Raw genomic sequence first — 25,109 nt, 5'->3', positions numbered from 1 at the left:
TCTATTTCTTTGGTGGGAAAATAATTATGAGGTTAATGCCTCAATTATTTATTATAGATATTACTATTATGATATGACTGACAGTACATTTCTGTTATGTAGTTTAAACATTTTTGTAAATTAAAATGTGATTTACCCCAGGCACAAGTGGCTTTAATGAAGAAAGAACATTATTGAGATATAGTACTTGATTAGTCTTGGCAGAAGTATAAATAGGACCCAGATAAATGAATTTTCTAAATATTATCCTGCATTGTACTGTTAATGAGAAAAGGTTATAGATATTCCGAGAAAACATGTTACATTATGACATTGTTTTAAGGTATATTAAGAAGAATTGATCTGATAAAGCCCTCTGCACAATGAATGCAAATGGTATTTATTCTCATTGAAAGTACAAAGCTAGAACATAATTTCTCTCCTTCTTGGTTTCTGTAGAGCAGGTTGTTGCTTTGGACGCCCAAAATATTGTAGCTGTTTCATGTGGAGAAGCTCATACGCTCGCACTCAACGATAAGGGCCAGGTATATGCTTGGGGCCTTGATACCGATGGCCAGCTGGGTCTGCCAGGGACAGAAGAATATATCAAAGTGCCCAGGTAACAAAGGGGATTCACATGAGGTCATTTTTTTTTTTCTTTGAATGGTTATTAGATAATTGGAAATGGTAATTTGTGAAGATTATTTACAAGATCTTACTAAGCATTCTGCCAGCATCCTGTGATTTGCAGAGGAAAAGTGAGTTATCTTAAAAACATTTTTCCCCCTTTGTGAATTTGAAATAAGGTCACTTGATGAGCTTTCTGTTTTATGTATGGTGAGGAGTAGTTCCAAAATGTCATGTCAGTTTCCTTTATATACCCCTCTCCCCAAATAGAACTTAATGCTTTGGATTAATTTTTTTTTAATTTAAGAAATCAGAGTGCTTACTTATAGAAGTTATTTTGGTAGGATTTGTAGAGTAAATTTGCATAGAAATTTTTATTCTCTCATACCTCTCCATTGCTGTAATTTTACAATGATTTTTACATAGAGATAGCCATCAACTAAACTTTAAAAATTCATATAAATTTGTAAAACTTTCTAGTTCCCTTTTGATGGCTAAAAGTAATAGGACACAAAAGCCTTGCTCTTTTAAAATTGTTTTGCTAGTTATAGGAATAAAAGATATAAGCCACAGATGACAATACTAAATAAATTTTAGGCTTATTTCAAATGACAGTTTGAAATATACATTTTTCTGTCCTTATGCCCTTCATTGATTCTTTTGTATAGATTCAAAAATAGGGTTAAATTTACATTTATTCACTGCATTAGAAGAATGAAAGTTCATAGGATCTGAGCTCTTGAGTTGGCAGGGATATCAGAGGCCATGGAATCTTAATCCTCTGAATTTACAGATGACGAAAGTGGACAGAGAGATTAAATGACTTGTTCAGAATAATTGATGTAAGGCGGCAGGATCTGGATTCAGGTTCTATGACTACAGAATTAGGGCTCTTTCTGCTGTTTCATGCAGCCTCCTTCTGTGTGTGTGTGTGTGTGTGTGTGTGTGTGTTGTGTGTGTGTCTGTCCCAGAGGTAGGGTTTTTTAAGGTAAAAATGCAGATTTAAATAATTCTAATGTTCATCATAATATAATGATTTCTAATGCTAATTTCCAGTGAATAAAATAGAATGTGATCTATGTGGTCCATCATCTACACTTTCTATCCATATCAAACTTAGGGTGCCCAAAAATGTAGAACATTAATAAAGACTTTTATTTCCCTTTGTCTCTTTTGGAACAGTAGTAGCATTAACATAATTTCCAATGCTCTGTTGATGTTCCTTAATGGTGAAGGTGCTTGAAAAAATTTTGTGTTTTACAACCATGAAAATTGAAACTGTAAATTTAGGTTTCTTTCAGTTCCATTCAAAACCACTTACATTGGTTTTGATTAAATTGGACACTGACAAATTAGATAATATAAAGAATTCATAGGAAAAAACAAGTAACTTGAAGTTTTGCAAAGTACTTCACAAATATCTCATTTTAATCCTCCAAACACCTTAAAAAGGTGATGCTAGTATTAGGCAGCTGTTGGTGTGGTGAGAGAGCCCCAGGCCTCCAGGGAGGAGGATGTGAGTTTAAATTCAGCCTCCGACACTTCTTGCTTTTGTGACTCTGGCCAAGTCACTTCACCTTTCAATTTCCTCAGCTCTAAGATGTTAAAGTGCTTGGCAATGGTGCCAGCGCATAGGAGGTACCATATATGTGCTTCCTCTTTTCTCCTTCCCTTCCTTTCCCATTCCCTGCATTTTACAGAAGAAGCTAAGAGAGATTGTCCCTCCCCCTCCCCCTGAATCAGGGCTAGTAAGTGTCTGCTGCCAGTTTTGACCTGCGGCCCAGGATTTGGGGCACAATGGCACCCCCTAGTGGCTAGCGCATGCTTAAATTAGTTCACTTTCCTTGATCAGGAGAGATGCAGCTTCTGTTGTTTTGAAAACTTTCTTGAGCCTGGAACTCAGATCTCTTACCTCAAAATCCAATGCTTTTTTCCATCCATCCAGTCCCTCTTTTCTCTCCTTTAATTTTTTCTGAAAAATTTTTGACTTGAGCCTTTCATTTGATTGCTATGGATCTCTTAGGTCTGAAAAAATGTTGAATTCTCCTAATGTCACTCTTATCTAGGTCAGTATTTTCAAAGTGATCTGTGACAGCATTGTTAATGGCTATTATTCTTCATATCCTCTTTGCTTTAATCATCTTTCATCTTTTTCTCTTCGAATCCTCTTTTGAATTGTACCTTTGACTTGACCTTTCTTCCTCGTTCTACATTATTGCCAAATTCGTTTTATGTGGGGCATTTGGATCTCATGGAGCTGGAAGGAAGTGAGATACAACCTCATTCCCTTGCCTCTTGCTCCATGCCCATGCCCATGTTTTACAGAGGAGGAGGTGACTCCAGAGAGATAAGGGGGTATACCCAATGCTACCTAGTGATTGAGCTAGTAAGCTGGGACAAAATTCAAACCCGCTCTTATGCTGAGATATGGGTCTTTTTGAAAGTAAGTTTAGGGATGGCTAGGTGGCGCAGTAGATAAAGCACTGGCCCTGGAGTCAGGAGTACCTGGGTTCAAATCCGGTCTCAGACACTTAATAATGACCTAGCTGTGTGACCTTGGGCAAGCCACTTAACCCCGTTTGCCTTGCAAAAACCTAAAAAAAAAAGAAAAGAAAGTTTACTCTCAGCCTTCAAGGGTTTCATCAGGGAGACAATGTGGTAATGACTAGAGTGCTGGGTTAGAGCCCCTGGTCTCCTCCCTCACTGCCTGTCTCACCAAGGACAAGTCACTAAACCTCTCTCAGCCTCAGTTTTCTTATTTGTAAAATGATTGATCTAGATGATGATAGCTCAAAATGTGGGAGCTGAGGGGTGGTTAAGTGGCGCAGCAGATAAAGCACTGGCCCTGGAGTCAGGAGTACCTGGGTTCAAATCTGGTCTCAGACACTTGATAATTACCTAGCTGTGGGGCCTTGGACAAGCTCTTAACCCCACTTGCCTTGCAAAAACCTAAAAAAAAATGTAGGAGCTGAAAATAATAATTCTCTTCCTTCAGATTCTCAATTCTACAATGATTTGGATAAATTAAGAGTTGAAAAAATAAGAAAAAAAGACAGAAGGGTTCAATTATAAAATTGCATTTTGAAAATATAAAACTGATGGTACTCTTATGTCCTCTAATTTTTTGTAACTTTACTTGTCTGTAGCTATAAACTTCTTTCATTTGTCTTAGCAAAACATACATGACACCCAGGTTATTATTCATAATGTTTTAGTTTTTAATGAGATTTATTTATTTTGACTTTTGCTATTTTTTTCTTAGTTAAATTCATGTTAAAATTTATTCAAATTTTGCCAGATGTTTTTATGAAAGACCATCCTAGTAGTGTTAAATGGCAGTACTCCAGAAGTATAAAAAGTACTTTAGACATCTACTAAAGACAATTTAAACTGTACCTTGTAAACTACCAGTGGCTCACAGTAATCAGTACCTACTGTTTCTATTTAGAGTTAAATTAAACCACAGCTAAAATATATTTTATATTATTTCATTTCCGTTTTATAAAGTACTTTCTTTTTTCTCATTTTCACATCTAATCCCAAGAGCAGCCTTATGAAGTAGGCGAAAGAGATATTATCCCTGTTTTATAATGACAAACCTGTATTATAGAAATGTTAGTAAGTTTCAGAGCTGGGGATAAAACTTTATTTTCTTACCTATAGATCACTGATTTCTACTACAGAAATGAGGGGTGAGGGAGTCATAGATGGATAGGACTTTTAAGTTTCTTTTGAGTAAAAATGAATGGTTAGAAACCTTTTGAGAGAGGCAAGAGAACTGCAAAGGGATTCTTGTTGCTTGCTTGCATTCAAGTGAACTTAACAAATTGACAGTAAGCTGCATCTAGGAGTCTTCATTAAATTAATGAAATAGAGAGTCTAGGCTGACCTTATTGAATTTATTCAGACCACACGTTTGGCTGGATTAGAGTTATTTGGATTTGGATAGGATTCAAATGGTTGGCGTTCTTAAAATTATTAGTTTAATCTTGTCCTTATCCTCACTAGTTCAAAGAAAGTAGATTAAAATCTGAATTTTCACACTAATATTTTAAGAGAAACATTGAAAGCAGTTGGACTTGACAAATTTCCTGGATTGCCTAATAGTCTTGTGGCCAGGTAACTTAGGAGAAAATGATATTTTTGAGGATAATGACTGCTTATTGCTGCCACACAATGGAAGTGATGCACTAATTATATAGATTGTTAAGAGTGCATTCTTAGGGTGGCTAGGTGGCTCTGTGGATAGAGCCACCAGCCCTAGAGTCAGGAAGACTTGAGTTCAAATGTCACCTTAGACATTTAATAATGACCTAGCTGTGTGGCCTTGGGCAAGCCACTTAACCCTATTGCCTTGCAAAAACCTAAAAAAAAGAAAAAAAAGAGTGCATTCTCTTAATTCCTCATGTCAAACTGTCACAATTTCAATAAATTTAATTTTTGAAATAATAACCTTTACCCAAATCAAGAAATACATTTTCCCTTGTAAAAACTAAAGAACAAAGAAATCCATTTCATAGTTTCAAAATAACTTGTTTACTATTTGATAAAACAAAACCTTTTTAAGTTGACTTAAGCTATACAAATGTCTTATGCCATCTAGCCAGAGACTGCTTAAAGTTTTTGTTATTGTTTTTCAGTTAAAAACCACTCGAGTTTGTTAACATCTAATAAAGATAGGATCTTAAGAAAAATTTAGTAAAAATAAACTAGACTCAAAATATCAGACAAAACAGTGAATTCCAAAGGAGATTAACTTTCTTTTAGGAGAGTACTTAGCTCTATTATCTGTGTATCAAGCCCAGAGAAAGTAGCATGCAAGTTTTCTTAAACTTAGTAAGGCTTACTTTGGAAAATAGAGTCAGTGTTCATTGGATGCTATTGCAGACCAACTTTAGGAGTCTCTTTTTCTAAATTTTTAAATATAAGATTCATAAGAAAATCTCCAAATATATGTATTTGAGTTGCTTTAAATCCGATCCACTTTATTGTGGCAATGGAAATGTTTTCTGGGATTATATATGATGATGATGATATGATATGATATTAATAAATATTAATTCTAAATTAATACTCGATTTGATTCACTCAAATTATTTCTTTTGCTTTAGCCTGGTGTATAACATGCTTCAGTAAATGGTGTTTTAAGTGCATTTGAAAATGTTAACAATTTCCACTATGTTTTGCCACAACTAGAATCAACTTTTTTAAGGACTTGGGGCAGTGTAGAGTGGGTTCCTATATTATATACATGTGCTTGACAAGCATTTTTTCTGCTGCTAGCCCTTCGACATTTTGTTTGTTGCAAAGAAATATTTTCTGAAGTAAGAAAGTTTTCCTTGAGAAGTAATAATTCTTTCAGATTTTGTAGTTAGAAGATAGACTCTCCAAATTAAAATAGAGGAATTAGGGTAACTCCCTCCTGTTTCCTACTCAAAATTTGCTAAAGATCTTCCATCCTTAAAATCATGAACATCAACTCTCAGGTCAGAGATCATTTTGGAGTCTTATTTGACAGAATCAGGTCAGGTGTCAATATGAAGTAAAGGGAAATAAGAAACATTCCTTCTGGATTTATTTATTATTTTTTCTTAGGAATCTATAGTGGAAAAGAAAAAATAGGGGAGGACCACTGTTGAATATGAAAGGGAACTAAGTGAGAGAGCCATTATGGTGTGGTGGTTATGATTCTGTTTCACTATTTTTTCACAAAAGGTTTAAAAAGGCTTTCTCATTTAATATACTTGATTTGGGGATAGAAGCAAAAAGATAGCAAAGAGGGATTCTATTTTTTTGTTTTGTTTTATGAATTACTACGTATAGAAGTTCTTAAAGAACATAGTAGAGGGGAAACTTATGTTTGAAATAGGCAAGAATCCACAAGACCAAGGAAAAGCAAACATTCATATTCTGGGATTGCCAGTGCACTGCAGAATCCTAACCAGTGCAAATTAAATTGTAAAGAAACCTAGGGTGGGCAGCTGGGTGGCACAGTGGATAGAGCACTGGCCCTAGAGTCAGGAGGACCTGAGTTCAAATTCTTCCTCAGACACTTAATAATTACCTAACTATGTGACCTTGGGCAAGTTACTTAACCCCATTGCCTTAAAATTAAATTAAAAATAAAAAAGAAAGAAACCCAGGACCAGTAATAAAATAACATGTGTTAATTATGGGGTCATACAGAGTCTACTTTGGGAATGAGTATAAGTATTCATTCTGGTTTTGCAAGGCATTTTCTCATGTCTTTTAAACTTTTTAAAAAATAGTTAATGTTTTCATCATTTTGTCTGATAACTTTAGGAAATAGTGCTTTGATCATAATATGAGAAAATGCCATGACATGTTTGAACAGATGGTTATATATTTCCGTGTTTGGTTGAACTCTTCTTTTTTCCCTCTTCTAGAAATATTAAAAGTTTGACAGATATTCAGATAGTACAGATTGCTTGTGGTTACTATCATTCCCTGGCACTCTCAAAAGGTAAGCATCTTTTTTTTGTTTTGTTTTTTAAATATCATTATTTTTATTTATTGTAGGGAATACATTTCACCATTCGTTAATCCTTATGACTAGCTTATTTATTGTGAAAAAAATTCAATCTTAAGGCCAAGGTGCTTTCCACAGATATCAGATTATAATTTATAATTTTGTCATCAGTCCCTTGCTTGGCTTTTTTTTTTCCTTCTCTTAGTCATTGTTTTTTTCAGAGGTAATGGTTTTTGAAAAGTTAAAGCATATTGTGTCAGGTGGGCCTCATTTTTACTGCAAATATTCATAAAAGAGGACCCATGTTAAAAGATGTTTTGTTGCCCTGCAGGGAGTTTTTGTTTTATTTAATGGGGTGTTCAGTGACATGCTTTTCCTGACTGAGCAGGAAAGATTGGTGAGAGAATTCCAATGTCCTACCTTCATGAAATGTCAATCTGGTGAAACTGACAGTATTGTCATGAACTTGGCTGCATTTCTCAGCTTGCCAGTTATAAATCCATTAACTGTTCAGGCCCCACATATGAAGTTCATCTAACTTCCTCATATAAAGGCAACCAAGGACCCATGTTTTATATCATTATAGTAAGGTGGTGAACATTGTGGCGTAAGACCCCTATTTTGATTTATGGATTGTTTCTTTGATGTTCCAAAACAGTTTAAATTCAAAAGTTTTTTCTTCAAGGAATGCATCACCAAAGATAATGCTACCCAGGTAACCCAATTTATATACAACCTGTATTCATTTAGGAAGACAGATGATTTACATCTTTTGGGTAGAACAAGAGGACAAATTCTGTCTTTTTTGGTGTTGATAAACAGACCAAATCAAACATAGCTTTGTCCAACTGAGCAAGTAACAAATGATTTTAATCTAATTCTGATTATTAGAGAACCTTTGGACAGTCATTTTATTTTTGTTGTCAAATTGATGCAGATCAAGCCTACTCTTACCTAAAGCCACTCATTAAATTATTAACCTATAATCTTTTGAAGTCGACATAGAGATGTTTGGACAATAGAAAACAAATATGTTAACAAAAGGTATTCTTGTTTGATGATAATAGCACATTAAATATATTTAAGATATCTCACATCTGTCACTCTTTGCATTGAAGTAAGTTATGTTTACAAAGGCATTCAAATTGATCATCTCATGTTAAGTTTTTCCATGTATCAGTCACCAAATAAGCATATAAAATTATACATTTTAGTCATTCTTTAGAATGACCTGTTTTACATCCTTTCCCCCCAATACTAGAATTTTGGCTTAATGTCCCTTTATATAAAATTGACTAATGACAGGTCCACAGCACATATTTTAGACTTTGAAAACCAAGAGGCAGAATCAAGGATATCAATGTGGGTATTTATATATATCAAAGCTGAAAATAAATTTCCATGCATTTTTTTATTGTCTTAAATAAAAATTTAATGATGACACAATTGAATACAATTTTTTTTCTTGTGAAGGATATCATTTTGCTTAATTGGAGCTCAGATTAATGTCCTCTGACATCAAAACTGATTGCATATTATCTGTTAATGCTGATCTGACAAGAGATTTTATGGGATAAGAAGCACCACATATAGTCTCTTTTGATCTGACTACTTAATATTTTAGATTTTCAGTGTCATTTAATAGTTCCATTTTGCAGGTGAAAACTTAAAATGAGGGAAAGAGAAGGTGGAGCTAGTTAAAACTTTTTTTCAGTTTTCTGCTTCTTCAATGTTGGTTTAAAATTAGAATATGGAGAGAAGGGAAGAACTTGCTATGTATTTTTTCATTTGTTAGAAGCTAGAGCTTGGGCACCCACCCTCTCATTTATTACTCTCATTTACTTAGTATTTTAAAGTTTCCTGAATATTTACTGTTGAGTTAGGTAATAAGGAATATTGTCCCAGTGTTACAAGCTCATGTAACCTAAGAAAGAAGCAATGTAACCTAATGGAAAAAGAACTGGGTTTGGAGCCAAAAACCTGGGATTCACCTTCTGGCACCCAGACTTGTAGTCTGAGAAGGTCACTTGGGGAGGTTGGTCTAATGGATCTCTGAGTTTCCTTGTTGCTTTAAATTTAGGATCTCAGATAGCCACCTCCTGGCAGTGGGTAAAGCTGGAGCTCTTTTCATTTTACTTCCCTGTCAGGCTCAGCGTGTGTGACCATGAGCTGTTGGATTGGCTTTTTTAGAACAAACCCAGGCAGGTGACTAAACCTGAGCAGCTTAGTTTGTGTGCATAGTGAACCCTATCCTTCCTTGCTTGCCATTGTTGAGGCAGGGAGGGAGGAAGGAAGGCAAAAGCTGATTAATTTAGAATTATCTGACCAAAGAGGGGATGAAGAAAAGCCAATTTATAAGAAGTTCGAATTCACATACAGCATAAAACTTTTTAAAAAATCTGATTCTGAGGAAGGGTGAGTAAATGACTGGTATTTTCTTCAAGTACTTTTGCTTTTTGTCTGGCTCAGAAAGAAAGTGAGAAACCTTGAGACTGCTCATTTAGATTTCCTACAGGGAGAGCAAGGAAACATGATAGGAGATAGAATTTATTATGTGGGAAGAGATGCCTTTAAATGAATCAAATTCATCCATATAATCCTATTTTGCTTTGGGGAAAGGGAAGAGAATAAGCATTTATATATGCTAGACCCTGAGCTAAGTGCTCATTTTACTGTAATGAGGCAAACAAAGATTAAGTGATTTGCCTAGGGTCACCCAGCCAGTGATTTTTAAGATTTGAACATAGATTTGAACTCAGATTTTACCAACCCCAGGCCCTGAGTTTTTTCCACAGCTTACTTAGCTTTCTTTGTTATTACTTCATGACATACTTTGCAGGCCATCTTGAAAGTATTTAATAACATTATGTCTTCATTTTTGACACTTGCAGCTAAAATAATGATTTGTGATTTGTATCCACTTGTAGCATGATTACATCTAAAAGGGACAGTTGTGAAAGGAAGAGATCTTGAGTTGATGAAACCTCTAAACTGAAGACTTGTTGTGTTGTCTTTAAAAGAAATGGAATTTTATTTCTTTAATGGATATTTAACAGCACAGATTTATGGCTAACAAAATATTGTCCAGTAGAGATCCTTTTAGATTGGCTTTATTGAATAGATAAGAAATATGTAGAATTAACACACTAACCTACTTTTATAAGTACTAGAAATTTTTTCATTAGCAATCTAGATATCTCCTTATAACTGTTTTGACACTTTTAATTTCTGCAAACTGGATTTTGCAGCACATGCAGTCAAAAGGATTTACTGTTCCATGATGGAATCCCTTCCTGTAGACTGTTGTGTTATTTGTGTGGTGTGCTTTCTAGCACCATCATCCACGTGAAAGTGGCTGAAATTTTGTAACAGTTGATGGAAGTGAAATGATTCTCATCATACTTTGTGCTGGTTGGTGCCTGGTTAGTGTAACTACTTAGACTATAAAAATGGACCAACACAGAACATCTAACCAGTCAGCAAAGCTGCTGTTTCCATTTGAATTTTAAGTGTGACTCTGTGCTAAATAAATAGAGTAATTATTAGTACTACTTCTTGTGTCATTATAATTTGATTCAGTTCAACAGACATTATCCTAATATATGCCAGATTCTGGAATACAAAGTCAAATATTGAAATATTCCCTCTTCTCTGGAAGCTTGTACTTTATAAAAGATGAGAAGAAAACCTTGATTTGCTGAATGAAAAAAACTTTTAAATATAATTTATTGATACAGATCATATAAATTCATCCTATTTTTTTTTTTTTTACAGGAAGTGAAATTTTCTCCTGGGGACAGAATAAACATGGCCAGTTGGGTCTCGGCTTTGAATTGAAAAGCCAGAGTTCCCCCCAACTGATTAAGTCTCTGCTTGGAATCCCTTTCATTCAAATAGCTGCTGGTGGAGCCCACAGTTTTGTTCTCACTCTTTCAGGAGCTATCTTTGGATGGGGACGGAACAAGTTTGGTCAGCTAGGTCTGAATGATGAAAATGGTAGGTTCCCATTGCTGTCTACCTAGAACAGATTCTCAGTGAGAGGCCAGCTAACCCTTTGGGTCAGTCCTTTTATCATGAACCTTTTCAGCCCCCTCATAGCTCGAGATTTGCCCTGAATAATTAGTGTCCTACATACAGTCAAAGAAGCTGCAATTAAAGGTCTCCGAGCATTGTCTAGAGCCCAGGTGTCAAATATGCAGCCGACAACACTTCCAAGTGTAGTCTAAATCATATCAAAATGGAATTAGGAAAGATATTTGAAGACTAAGTAAGCAGTGTGACCCTGCAAGGGATTCTTAGGTATAGTTTAGTGGCCTCCAGGCCTCTGATGCCACTGAGAAGGGATGTGTGGCATGGGTCTTGCTGACTTGGGAGTTGATCCTCCATCCATGGTATCCTGGCTTCCTTTTGAGATATAAAAAAATTTTAGATTCCTCAGATAAGAAGTGGATGAGTAGTTTTGAGGTGGTACCAGGAAAGTACCAGAGGCTAGAGAGTTGAGGTCCTGTCACTGAATGAAATGAGTTCAACATTGCCTTTCTGAGTTCCTTTAAAGTTTGCCTCTACAACATAATGCTTTGTTGTAACCACTGTATTTAATTTAATGATCCCCTTCCTGACTTCTAAGGGTGAGTTAGTTTTCCTATTTATTTGCTTCTTGACTTTGGAAATTCAGCAAGCATTCATTAAGTATGTGTATGAGGCATTGTTTTAGCAACTCAGGCTATTAAAGACTGTTGCCTTCAAGTGGGGTATCCCAGGGAAGATGATCTGAGGGCTCAGCTTGGCCTCAGATGCTTGTGACCTGGGTGACCCTGGGCAAACAACTAATTTTCTGGTTGTCTCAGTTTCCCCATATATAAAATGGGAACAATAATAGCACCTACTTTCTAAGGCTGTGATGGTTAAATAAGAGAATATAATTGTCAGCTGCTTACTTAGCACTGTAAGTGTTGGCTATTATGAATTCATTTTCTGTTCCCATTAGGAATTCAGGTATATTCAAGGAAAATAAATTAATCCTTAGTAAACATTTGACATGTAATTTTAAAATTAAGTGCATTTAAAAGTGTTAACATTTTTGTTTACATTTTCAGATAGGTTTGTTCCTAATTTGCTGAAGTCACTAAGATCACAGAAAATAGTTTATATTTGCTGTGGAGAAGATCATACAGCAGCTCTTACCAAGGTATCAGATTCATAAAACTATTGCCTTCATTCCTGTACTCTTTGTAGTAATTATAATATCGGGACAAATCTTGGACTTAATGAAAACTATGTTCAGTGTCATCAAAACTATGTTCATTGTCATTAGATGTATTTAAATAAGAGTTTAGTGGTTGTTTATTGTTCATAAAATATCAGTAATGAAAAGGATAATGAAATACTCGTTTTCAGCAATCATCTCTAAGTTGACTTCAGTCCCTGTCAGTTGGCAGTATTTTGTATCAGAAAAGAAAAACAATGGCATGACATTACATGGGATAATTTCTGTTGATCATTTGGCAACTCTGTTAAATGTTTCTGAGACATAAAAGTTTTCAGTGTTAAAGCTTCCTCTACAGTGTTTTGTGGCTTGCCATGCTGGGTAGATTAATTCCACATTAGATTGTACAGCTGTTTATTGTTTTAATTTAGCATCCATTTGGCTTATAAATATTTTTACTAAGTAGTAGAGGAAACTGAAGCCCTCTATTATCCACAGGCCAAGTACTGTACAAGCAGTTACAATATGAGCTTTCCTCACACAATCTTGCCAGTGGCTTCAACCCTGACCTGGAAGGAGCACCCTGTCTTGGGGTGAGTGCTAATTCAGTGTCAGTGCTGCTTGGTCTGATAGAGAGATCAGCAGTTAAGTGAAAAGGAAAAAATCTACATGAACCCCCAAATCTTCTCAAGGTCATTATTGTAGTAGTGTTTATGTTGTAAGAGAACTGGCAAGGTCTTGCATTGACCAGATTTGACAGTAGTGTGTTTATTTGTCCCTTTTTCTGCTCTGCATGGTGGATAGACATGGTTAGGAAAGATGAAGTATTCATAAGAAGACTAATTACTATTAACTATACTATTGATTAAAATTTATTTTGTAAAGTCATTCACATACTTAACATTCATATAGAAATGGAACATTTTTGAACTATTTGAGACTATTACGACTCAATTTGTATTTTTTGTAAAAAACCTACTTAATTTATTTAAAATGAATGTGGAGCAAGAAGAAAATTATGACTTCTTTTGCTTAGGTTTAAATTGAGAACATTACTGGCTTTTCATGGTAGAATTTATAATAAATAACTTAGAATAAATAGGTTCTGGAATAATCTTTCTTTAATGTAAAAACAACTTGCAAAATTTAATGCATTTGCCCCTGATGACACTTCCTATTTTAGAGGTGCAAGTATGTTTTAGAGGGGCAGTTTTAGGTTTAGAGAGAGAGAGAGAGAGAGTGTGTGTGTGTGTGTGTGTGTGTGTGTGTGTGTGTGTGTAATTATATAGATATATAAGTAGAATTCATTAAGATAAAACTAAAAGTTGTAGAAGAGAATGCTTAGAGAAAAATGAGAATTTTCATCTATTTAGTAGTGACATGATTATTATTTATTTCAGAATAATTTAGTAGTTATATGAATAAGTTATTAATATAGTGGTGATTGTGCCATTAGTCTTCATCCCAAATCTTGTCAGTAAATTAAATTGATAAAATCCTTAGAATTATCATCCTTGTGTTATAGTATCTTGTAGAGAAGGTATAAGAAGAATTTTTAAAAACAAATACACAGTAAAGAAACTTTTATGGTCCTTGTGTAATAAATTGGATACTTTGTATTTTTTCCAGGAAGGCGGGGTCTTTACATTTGGAGCTGGAGGCTATGGTCAGTTGGGGCATAATTCGACCAGCCATGAAATAAATCCAAGAAAGGTTTTTGAGCTTATGGGAAGCATTGTCACACAGATTGCTTGTGGACGGTAAAGTACATTGGAGAACAGAATTCTTGTGTCTATATTCCTGTAGAATATTATTTCTCTTTTTTCATCATTTTTTTTATCCCAATCTAAGATAAAGAACAGTTTTTACATATTATTTATATAACATTAAAAATTTGGTGGCATAGAGGATATAGTGACAGTCCTGGAATCAGTCAGACCTGAGTTTAAATTTGGCTTGAGATAGTAACTGTAACCCTTTTGACCTCAGTTTTCTCATCTGTAAAATGAGCTGGCGAAGGAAATGGGAAACCACTCCAGAATCTTTGCCTGTAAACTCTAGAGTCAGAAACAACCGAAACAACTGAACATCAATAATAAAAAAATATTAAAAATTAAGTTTCAAATATTACCTATTTAAATAATTTCTTCAATACTATCAAATCTTTATGTTAACAGAAAACTGTTTTTCCTTGAGGATAGCATATCCCTTCTAGTCCAACTTTCCTGGTGAATGCTTCTTGTCCTCTGCATATCCCCAAGGGCCGGGACCAGGAAGGCCAAGACCAGGAATTGACAAATTCTTTTCTCCTCTCTGGCCAGTCAGAATGATTTTTGTCTCTGGGTCTCCAGCTTGTAACATAGTTTTAATTCTTGAGGTTGTTTGATTGTGCCGCCTTTATTCTTCCTCCTTCAGACTTTACGCAATTGGTTTATTTTGCCCTTTCCTCTCCAGGAAGTATTTGTTTTTGATGTTCACATCAGTCCTTCCAGTTTAAACCATCTTCCAGGCTAAACCATTTCTCACCATTCTTCTGAGTGATTGAAACCTCACTCATTTACTTTTAACAACTTTAGCCTTGTGCTGTGGGGCTAATACCTTGGGCCTCTTTGCCCCCAGAAGTCACTGTATCTGAGGGCTTGAACTGTGTTTTCTCTACCTCTCTAGCCTACTATCTTTCCACTTGTGCCTTAAGGTACTTAAGATAGGTCATTTTGCCTTCACTATGACATTTAATCCCTTTTTCTTTTCTTCTTCCCCTAGGCCATCTCTTGACTTATCATATCCTTGCCTCCAAGGGTGACTTTGACTTCAGGGTCTACTTTAATGATTGTAGAATTAGACTTATTCTGTTTGATATCATTGAACCAGAACCCGGAGCAGTGAGTTGCAAGTTGCAAATAGGCAGATTTAGTTTTAACATCAGGAAAGCTTGTAATAGAACTATCCAAAAATGAAAGGGCATATCAGGAAGTGATGAGTTCCATTGTTGGGCTTCAAGAAGAGGCTAGTGAGCTCCTTGCTTAGTAAGTTCTAATAGGGATTTCTTTTGAGTCCTGTACTAGGTCAGGGTTGTCCAACCTTACTTTTAAAAGATTTTATTGAAATAGTTGACAATGTATTTTGATTTGCCATTTTAGTGAGAGCTCTGTGGTAGCTTGGGGCTGCATAAAATTGCGCAGTGTGCTGCATTTTGGACAGCCCTATCAGTGAAGTCCTCTCAAACTCTACCTCACTGTCCACACTTTATACCATTCCTGATGTGTCTGATTTCTCTCTCCTTTCTTCCAGGCTGCTAAGCATCTGTGGTCAAAGTTACAATATTGAGTACTTGCACCTTTATTCCAGTCACCTTTACTTCAGGCTTCTCCTCTTCTCACTCTTAATTCCCAGCCTAGTTTTTTAATCACTACTGTTCCATTTGTTTTTCTCTGCAGATTCCCAAATGTTTTGTGATCATCTAACTCCTCTCCCCAACAATTAAGGGAGATAACTTCCTGCTTCATTGGTTTTTTTTCTTATGTAGAGTAAACCCTTCTCTTTTGAATTGTCATGGATCTCATTTAAGGAGACGTTGTAATATCTTGGGGCTTGATGTAGTCATCCCAATATACTCCTCAATTTGGACTTTTCTCAGAACATCTTCTATGACAGTGACAAGCACATTTTGGCAAATACATCTCCTTTTTAATGTATTCTTTGACACTGATAAGCTCCCTTTGGAGGAGGATGATTTTGATTTTATCTTGGATCCTCAGCAGTTAGTACAGGGCTTGACTGTGGTTTCTGTCTGTCCTTCCTTTTTCAAGAGCCAGTGGCATCATGATGGATGTCTTGGCTGGTGCATGAATAGGAATTAAGAGGCAATGATGTATCATGTCATCAGCCTCACTCTCTCTTCCTGGGTCTTCAGAGTCCAAAGGCAGGATAAAAATCAAGATGCCTGGTGATGGCCTCAATGTAATGGATGATTTTGGCATCTTTGATGTCTAACCAAGCTCTCAAGCACTCCAAAGCTCTTTCTTCAGCCACCTTCATTGGATCAGATTATTCTCATTCACCCATTTCCCCATGGGAAGGCTTCACCATGCCTGGAGTAGACATCCCTGATTCCCCAGTTGATTTACTAAGATATGGCTGCTGCAGTGCTGCAGCTTTTTGGAGCCCTAGGCCAAGAGTTGGGTGAATCAGGTGGACACCAAAGGTGGATGAGCAGCCTTGAAAAGGGTTCAGTAAGCCCTCACACCAGAAGTTCCAGTCCTCCTGGAACAGTCCATAGAACTCTGCTGATAAGCAGTTCATAAATGCTTGTGGAATAACTTCAAGATTTTCTACTAGATGCTGAGGGTATAAAGAGGAAAACAAACAAACTTTTGCTTTTAAGACATTTACATTCTACATCCAGTGGGAGCTTCTTGTATTCTTTGCACTTTTTCAGTAAGTTGTTTAACTGTGAAAAAATGTGCCTTACTTGAAATAATTGAAAGATGCCTTCTAAAGGACTTCTTAACCTCCATGGTTGCTTAATCATTACAAACTTTTTTGTAATTATCCAGAAAAATTATTTCGAGGATAACATATTAAACATTTATTTTTTTCTACCTCTTTTTGCCCTAGGCAGCACACTTCTGCTTTTGTTCCTTCATCAGGAAGAATTTATTCTTTTGGGCTTGGTGGCAATGGGCAACTTGGAACTGGTTCAACAAGCAACAGAAAAAGTCCATTCACAGTGAAAGGAAATTGGTTCCCTTACAGTGGGAAGTGTCCACCAAGCAGTGGTGAGTGTGCCTTTATGGAATCAGACCATTCATTTGAGAAGTGATACTTCAACCAAAGAATTTTTTCCTTTTGTCTTAGACCATCCTTTTGCCATATGAGAATTGGTTTCTCTTTTTTTTAAGTCCCTAAATCCTTTGGCACAGAATTTTCTGTTATGATACTTGCATCCAAATATGAAAATGTATTCTCATTGACTCCTGAAATGAAGCCTGGTAACTTGAATGAGAAATGACATTCTGTAACTTTTTTGAGGCCAGCAACATGTAAGCCTCTCTGATGTGTAAAGTACTTAAACAATGTCCTCCATACATAGTGATGCATATATGAATAAGGGAGTCATTTACAATTGCCTCTAGAGTTTCCTCATATAGACAAATGATATTCTTTTACTCTTTTGACAAACCTAAAGGTGGTATTTCAGTTACATTTTATCTTTAACAAATGTCAAGATGGAATTACATCTCGGTTTTTAATACCGAAAAAGAAAGGATCTCTCTGGGAAATTATTAATCCCCATTATATTTCAGAGCATAGGCATCATTTATTTTAATAGGTTTAGTCTGCCTGTGAACTTTTGAATAACGTATTTGCTATTTCATCTTGAGTTTCTTGGAAGAAGGCAAGTGGCTGCTAGCCTAACCATTGCCTTTAGTTTAGTTTCTTCATAATTCAGTTGGAACAGCATGGTTGCAATAAGTAAATGTATTCATTTTCCAAAAAATTCATCATTTATGAATGTTGTTATGTCCATCCTACCAGCATTAAGAATGTAGAAATTAACAGCCAGGCCAGCTGTGATTGAAAGAAAATTATGCCAAAATTAGATAATTGGCAGAGCTGAGATCTAATTAGAGGAGTATGGGCAGGTGAAGGGATCCAGGTAAGAGAAGTAGAAGCATCAGAAAGCAGACCAGGCCAAACACAAACAGCAAAGAGCAAATAGCACGAGAAGAGAAAGTTGTCAAAACAAGCAAGAATTCACTGAACTACTACAGGAAAACTAAAGCAGCCTGGCAAAATCACACCACGTACCTAAGATAAGCTCCCAGTGGCACCAGGATTTAGATGGAAAAAAATCACATCATCAGCAAATTAAAGAATCAAAGAAGAAATTACCTTTGTACCTGTGGATAGGGGAGAAATTCATGACCGAAGGGTAGAGAGGATCCAAGAAGAATAATTGAACAATTTTGATAACTTAAAATTTAGAGGATTTTGCTCAAACAAAACTGGAGCAACTAAAATAAGAAGGAAAACTGGAAGCTGAAACAGTCTTTATACCAAGTTTCTCTGATAAAGGTCTAATTCCAAGACATAAAGAACTGATTCAGATTTATAAGAATCCAGATCCATTCCTCAGCTGGTGACTAGGGAAAGGAGAAGAATATTTTCAGAGGAAGAAATCCATGCTCTCAACAGCCATATAAAATATTCTCCAAATCACTAATAATTAAAGAAATGTAAATTAAAACAGCTCTCAAGTTCTTCTTCATATCCATCGGATTGCAAAAATGAGAAAAAGAAAAATGACATATTCGAGGGACTATGGGAAACTAGGCATATTAATGTATTGCTGGTGGAGTTGCGTTCTAGAAAGTAGTTTAGAACTAGGTCCTCTTCAGTTACTTCATAGGACTTTCACTTTGACTCATACCCCAAAGAAATCAAAAACAAATAATTTATTGTAGTTCTTGTTATGGTGGTAAATACTAGAAACTGAGGAGTTGCCCAGCAGTTTACAATAGCTAAAAAAATATTTGGATTATGAATGTAATATGTTGTCATTTTGTAAGAAATGATACAAAGGAATTTTTCAGAGGAACCTGGGAAAGCTTGTATAAATGAATGATCAAGTGAGTAGACCCTGGAGGACTGATGTGACTGTATTATTTAAAAAATTTGTACCTTCTCATGATCTGCACCAGAGACCAAGAGCGCTTCTAGGTCATAGATGGAGTGATATGCTGCTGTCCTCTTCCTGATGATTAGGGAGTGGTTGGCTCCATAGAGTGAGTTACATGGGGGGTGGGGGTGGTACAGAGCTCATGTACTCTTTGTTTTTTTCCACTTAACTTAATTGTGATGAGGACTTTTCCCCCCAATAGGAGGAATTTGTATTGAGATCTAATAAATGCAGGTAAAATTTTTTTTAAAAGGTTTAAAAGTTTTAAAAAAGAAAGCTATAGCAAACTGTGAAAAGGGTTCACAGTTCCTGATGTCCTAACACACCTATACTCATCTTTCCAGCTACATACTAGTCAACTCTGCTTCAGCCTCAAAAGAGTGATTCTGTCAATCTTCAAGGTTCATGCAGAGACAATTCAGATTATTTAATTCTAGTGTGTAATAATTTCTCTAAAAAATTGACAGGTATTAATTTAGTGTAGTCCAGAGAAATATATGTATGTATATATGTATTTATAACTTTTTAACAGTTCAAAGAAAAAAATTTAAATTTTTCTGAAATCTGAGGTTAAAAACTAGTTCAAGTTGTTTGATTTGTGGAGTAAAGATATCCTACTTTCTACAGTACACCCAAAATAAAATTAGTGGAATCAAGTAACTGACCATTAGAATCAATGCCATTAAGCAGTAAATTTAATAACAGATCCATTCATTCTGTAATATTCAAATCAGTGTTTTGGTGATTGAATCCATTGTGCTCAAGATTCAACTCTAAAATTTTTTTTTAACATTTTAACCATTTATTTGTTTTCCAGTTATATACAGTAGTAATACAGTAGTACCCATCATTTTTTGCAAGGCTCTGAATTCTACGATTTTTTCCCCCTCCTCCCTTCCCTCCTCCCTGAAGGCTGTCTGACAGTCTCTGCATTGTTTCCATGCCATACATTGATGTAAATTGAATGTTATAAGAGTAAACATAAGAATATACATAATCCCCCCCCAAGAAGATGGGAAACCTCAAGAATAGAGAGAGAGAGAAGAAGAAATGTTCTTCAGTCTGTGTTCAGATTCTGTCTCTGGGGTGAGTTGCTTTCTTTATCATAAGTCCACCAGAGAAGTTGCTTCAATATTTATCCCTCATCAACTCTAAAAATTGATAAAAATCATACCTTTGACTGTACAGTGCAAGTAATAGCCAATTCCATTGAAAAACACAGCGCACTTTAAAAGGATTGTTTTGACATTGTCTTTGAGAAATCCTGATTAATGATGTAAAAACTTAGGGAAAAAATGTTTTGTATAGAAAGAATCCTAGAGTGTGAAATGGAAATAAAAGAACTCAGACTATTTAGCTAGCTAATAAACTAATGTACCAATACTTCGAAAGGTATGAAATATTTTACAAATTGAATTTGCTGATTATAATTCAAAGTCAGTTGTTTCCTATGTATATGTTGATATAATTACTTTATAAATTTATCTTCATGCTATTACAAATGATTGTGGAGGTTTAAACCAGTTGCTTGGGTCAAGCTTCAGGACTCAGTTAATGACAGAGGTGGTTCTCTTCCAGTCACTTTCTGCAGAATGGAAAGAATCCATCAGGAATTGTGGGAATGTTAAAACTTAGAAAGTAACAGATGAATGAATAACTGCTAGTATCCCTTTTAACCTCTTGATATTTATGTGCCCTTTGAGGGAAATGCAATTGTTTTAGAAAGGTGGCATGGTATGCCTCCCTCTGAGTCAGGAATATTGTGTCCTCAGGGAAATTACCGAACCTGGTGGTGGTAGCCTTGACTGAAAGGCTGTTGTTCATCCTTAAGGATCCTGAAGGTGAAAAAAATGACTTGAATACTAATTTCTCTTTCAAGTTTAAAAAAAATGCTGGTTTCATTTCAAGTGTAAAATATCAACTAAAAATAATTTTTATTAGATAAGTGAACACTTCATTTAATTTCTCTAGTGTGGCTTAGCTGTCCTTAGGTGAATATTTTTTCAGGATTAAGTATTTCTTCATTTATATCTTCATCACTCTTCTTCCTTTGTCTTGCAAACTGTATTCCTTTTCTGCCCTGACTTTTTGAAGAACTTCTGTAATGTTTGTATTATTTTCAACAAGCCCTAAGAGGGCTACAGAAACAACTATGCCAGTGGTCCAGCCTTTGAGAAACTTAGCATCCTAATATTGAAGCCTATGTGGTCTTAAATAGGAAGTAAAGGTATATGGAGGGCAATCACCTGGTGGAATGGTGGTGGAGGAGGAGTCTTTGCCATTTTCTATTTCTATATGTTTCTGCACTGCAGTCCCTAATGTATTTAATTAGGTCACTAGAATCCTTTTAGAAAACTCCATGTTCCAATACAGAAGGCTGCATCATGTTAGGAGAGTCGTAGGATATCAGGAAACATAAACAGATGTTCTGAAGTACATTAAAGAAGCCTTGCATTTTTAATGATTTACATATTATTCTTTTTGCAGATGGTGAAGAATACTTCTGTGTTAAAAGAATTTTTTCAGGTGGTGACCAAAGCTTTTCCCATTATTCTAGTCCACAGGTAAAAATATAGTCTTGTAATCTATTTTCTTACTCATAAAACTTTTAAATTCTTTAAAGAATTCTTTGAAGTCTTATTTTGGAGATATGCTTTATTTAAGAAATCATTAATTATTTTCCTTCAAACTGGTAGCTATGGGTGTTGCTTTGGCCAATACAAAAGTCACCATCCTCTTTTTCTATCCCTGTTGTCTCTGGGGATTTAAGTAGCCATATCCATTTAGAGCATTTATCTCATTCTTTTAGCCACTTGTAAGGTCATTGAGATCCATCCCTTTGCTGCTTTATGAAATCTATATTAAAGTAAAAATTAGGAGTATGATCACAATGTCTCAAAGCCTGCTATTAGGAAAATTTCTAACATTTAGGCAGAGGTTTGACTTCTATCATAATCTGAATTTTTATTTATCTCTGGTTAATCTCTATGGTTGTTACAAAAATTCAAATTATAGTAGGGTAAAGAAATTATCAAGTATGTTAGTGTCTTAATGGTTATGGACTGAGAGGGGGGAAATTGGTGAAAGAGCAGATTTTTTTCTTAATTTCCCTTAGTTCTTAAGGAGACAGACAGTAGTGGTACACAAAAGTGGTGACTTTTGTATTGGCCAAAGCAACACCCATAGCTACCAGTTTGAAGGAAAATAATTAATGATTTCTTTAGCCTGAATCTTTAGCTCCTTTATTCCTGTAAGGAAAGACAGCCCTCCTAGATTATTTCTGTGAATGCTCAGCTTGGCTATTTTTTTCTCTTTTCTTCTCTTTGACTTGGCTCTAGAGGTTCCCCTTTCTTCTCTGTCTTCTGATCTACAAAACAAATATACATGTCAGAGCCCTTTTGATTATTTTTTATTTCAGGCTATTTAATGATAATACACTTCTGCGTTCATGTGGCCAATTTTCAATTGTAGGGTGACAAAGTATAGTTTATTATTTTTTGTTTTATTTTTAATATTCTTTCATTTTCCTTCTTTTTAAATTTTTTTTTTTTGTCTGCCTCTCTCACAATTTAGACCCTTGGGCCACCAGATGATTTTAGATGTCCTGACCCTTCAAAGCAGATCTGGACTATAACTGAATCTGTCATCCAACGCTGGCTGAGCTACTCCTCTGGAAGGTTTCCATTGGAAGTAGCCAAGTAAGGAAGAAAATTTATCAGTAGTGATTAAACATACACTTCATATGCAATACAATAAGCAGAATCTAGAATCAGTTTCATTTGGAGTTTTCTGTTTAGGGGAGCATATCAGAACCACTTAAGTATAAGGAATGTTTAAATTTTTCAAAATTCCATAGTTATAAGGTTACATAGACCCATAGATGAATTAATGAATGAAAAAGAATTAATAAGTGCTACTATATCCCAGGAACTATGCTAAAGCTGGAAGGAATTTCCTAGGTCATCAGTCCAACAACCTCTCTTGCCTGGAGGAGGAAACAGGCTAGCAAGGAAGGGATTTTTTTCCTATGTCACAGAAATAGTAGGTGCCAGTCAGGATTTGAACCTTGGTGTTTCTTCAACTTTAGTACTCATCCCACGATGTTATTGTTGTTGTTTCAGTTGTTTTTAATTGTGTCTGACTTTTTATGACCCCTTTTGGGAGTTTTCTCGGCAAAGAGACTGGAGTAGTTGACCATTTCCTTCTCCAGTTCATTTTTGCAGATGAGGAAATTGAGGCAACAAATGACTTGTTAGGGTCACACAGCTAATAATGTCTGAGGTTAGATTTTTTTTTAGTGGGTTTTTTTTTTTGCAAGGCAGATGGGGTTTAAGTGGCTTTCCCAAGGCCATATAGGTAGGCAATTAAGTGTTCGAGACCAGATTTAAACCCAGGTACTCCTGACTCCAGGGCTGGTGCTTTATCCACTGCGCCACCTAGCTGCCCCTGAGGTTAGATTTAAATTCTGGTTTTCCTGACTTCAGACGCAGTGCTCTATCCATTGGGCCACCTAACTGGCCCTCCTACTTTGCAGCCTCACTGCCTAGATCTCAATTACCTGTATTTGTTTCTTTCATTTGACCAACTTTTATTATTAAACAAATTTTTTCTGGTCTTATTCTGGACATCTTTCATGTGTTTCAGTATGGACATACTTAATTTTTTTTGTATTTTAGGTGTTAAACTGGTTTTGAAGGCCACATTCCCCCAAATTTAAAGTATTTTATATTTTATATACCTATAAAGCAATGTCATATAAAAGTGATTTTTAAAGATGCATTACATCCTTGAAATAAATATTTTATGTTGCAGTGCACATCCACCAGTTAGGTTAGTAGTTAAGGCCTAAGAATCTATATCGGGAGATTACTTTTCCCAGGGTCATAAAAGAGCTAAGTCACAGGTTGAATTTGAGCTTAGGGGGATCTTGATTCCAAACCCAGCATTATCCACTGTTACATTACATAAATCTTAGTCAAAACACTCAAGTGGTTTAAGGAAATGATTCTGAGAAGCTTGAATTTCAACAAAGTAAAAGTTCTGGAGTTAATTGACAGTAGTGAATTAATGAATCAATAGTCTTTTTTTTTTATCTTAGGTTTTTGCAAGGCAAATGGGGTTAAGTGGCTTGCCCAAGGCCACACAGCTAGGTCATTATTAAGTGTCTGAGACCGGATTTGAACCCAGGTACTCCTGACTCCAAGGCCGGTGCTTTATCCACTATGCCACCTAGCCGCCCCCAATAGTCTTTCTTTAGCATCATCTACAGTTTCACTATTTGGGCATCAAATTGAAAGCACTGTGATAGTGAAGAGAATTTGAATATTTATATAAATGATTTGAATAAACAAAATAATATTAACATGTCCATTTCTGTGTTGTACATGTTTATCCAGTGAGATTGATGGCACCTTTTCTTCAGCTGCTTGTCTGAATGGCAGTTTTTTAGCTGTTAGGTAAGTACTAGTCTTGACAGTTTCTGAATGTCATTAATTATATTGTTGAATAAGAAAGTTTTCATGATTTCTTACTACCTCCTGAGAATCTTTTTCTTAATTTTTTTTCAGCAATGATGATCACTATAGAACGGGTTCCAAGTTCTCAGGGGTTGATATGAATGCTGCTAGACTTCTCTTTCACAAACTTATACAACCTGACCACCCTCAAATAACTCAGCAGGTTTGTTCTTATGGGTTTTTGTATTTTGCATCTGTTATCCTGCAAGATTCAGTCTTTGAACTTCTTTTAAAAAAAGACATTTTAAAGGTTTTTTTTTAAAAAAAACACTTATAGTACTTTACTTCTTTCTAATTAGTGTTTTAGTAATCAAAAACTTTTAAGTCTGGGATAAAAAAGATGATTATGAAGTTCTTGGCAAGGAATTTTTCTCCATTTTGTATGCTATTTGATATTCTTTCATCCTCCATGTACTTTTCTAGGAGATTTTGTTTTAAGGCAGCTTCCGATTAGCTTATTTAGCTGTAATTCAAATGCTAAATAAACCTTGACAGCTAAGCTCTTAGGTCATGACATGGAGCTGCATGAATTTTCTTGAAAGACATAGACATTAATTTTTAGCTTATCCTGTGATGAAGTTCAGTTTCTGATTTTATCTTGCCCTTTTT

At 35.4% G+C, this 25,109-nt stretch overlaps 1 protein-coding gene across 3 annotated transcripts in view; it reads left to right on the top strand.

Moving 5' to 3' along the window:
- HERC4 (HECT and RLD domain containing E3 ubiquitin protein ligase 4) overlaps positions 1-25,109 on the top strand; it is a 94,089-nt gene that overhangs the window by 30,484 nt on the left and 38,496 nt on the right. For all 3 annotated transcript variants that reach the window (XM_074232369.1, XM_074232370.1, XM_074232371.1), the window contains 10 exons: positions 439-598; positions 7,014-7,090; positions 10,871-11,092; positions 12,193-12,284; positions 13,932-14,062; positions 16,920-17,080; positions 21,472-21,548; positions 22,558-22,682; positions 24,381-24,440; positions 24,552-24,663. In XM_074232369.1, the coding sequence (XP_074088470.1) occupies positions 439-598; positions 7,014-7,090; positions 10,871-11,092; positions 12,193-12,284; positions 13,932-14,062; positions 16,920-17,080; positions 21,472-21,548; positions 22,558-22,682; positions 24,381-24,440; positions 24,552-24,663 (1,217 nt within the window). The remainder of the gene's footprint in view (positions 1-438; positions 599-7,013; positions 7,091-10,870; positions 11,093-12,192; positions 12,285-13,931; positions 14,063-16,919; positions 17,081-21,471; positions 21,549-22,557; positions 22,683-24,380; positions 24,441-24,551; positions 24,664-25,109) is intronic.

The sequence above is a fragment of the Macrotis lagotis genome, chromosome 4 (assembly GCF_037893015.1).
Source record: "Macrotis lagotis isolate mMagLag1 chromosome 4, bilby.v1.9.chrom.fasta, whole genome shotgun sequence".
NCBI lineage: Eukaryota > Metazoa > Chordata > Mammalia > Peramelemorphia > Peramelidae > Macrotis > Macrotis lagotis.
This window is presented reverse-complemented; position numbering and strand designations above follow the sequence as displayed.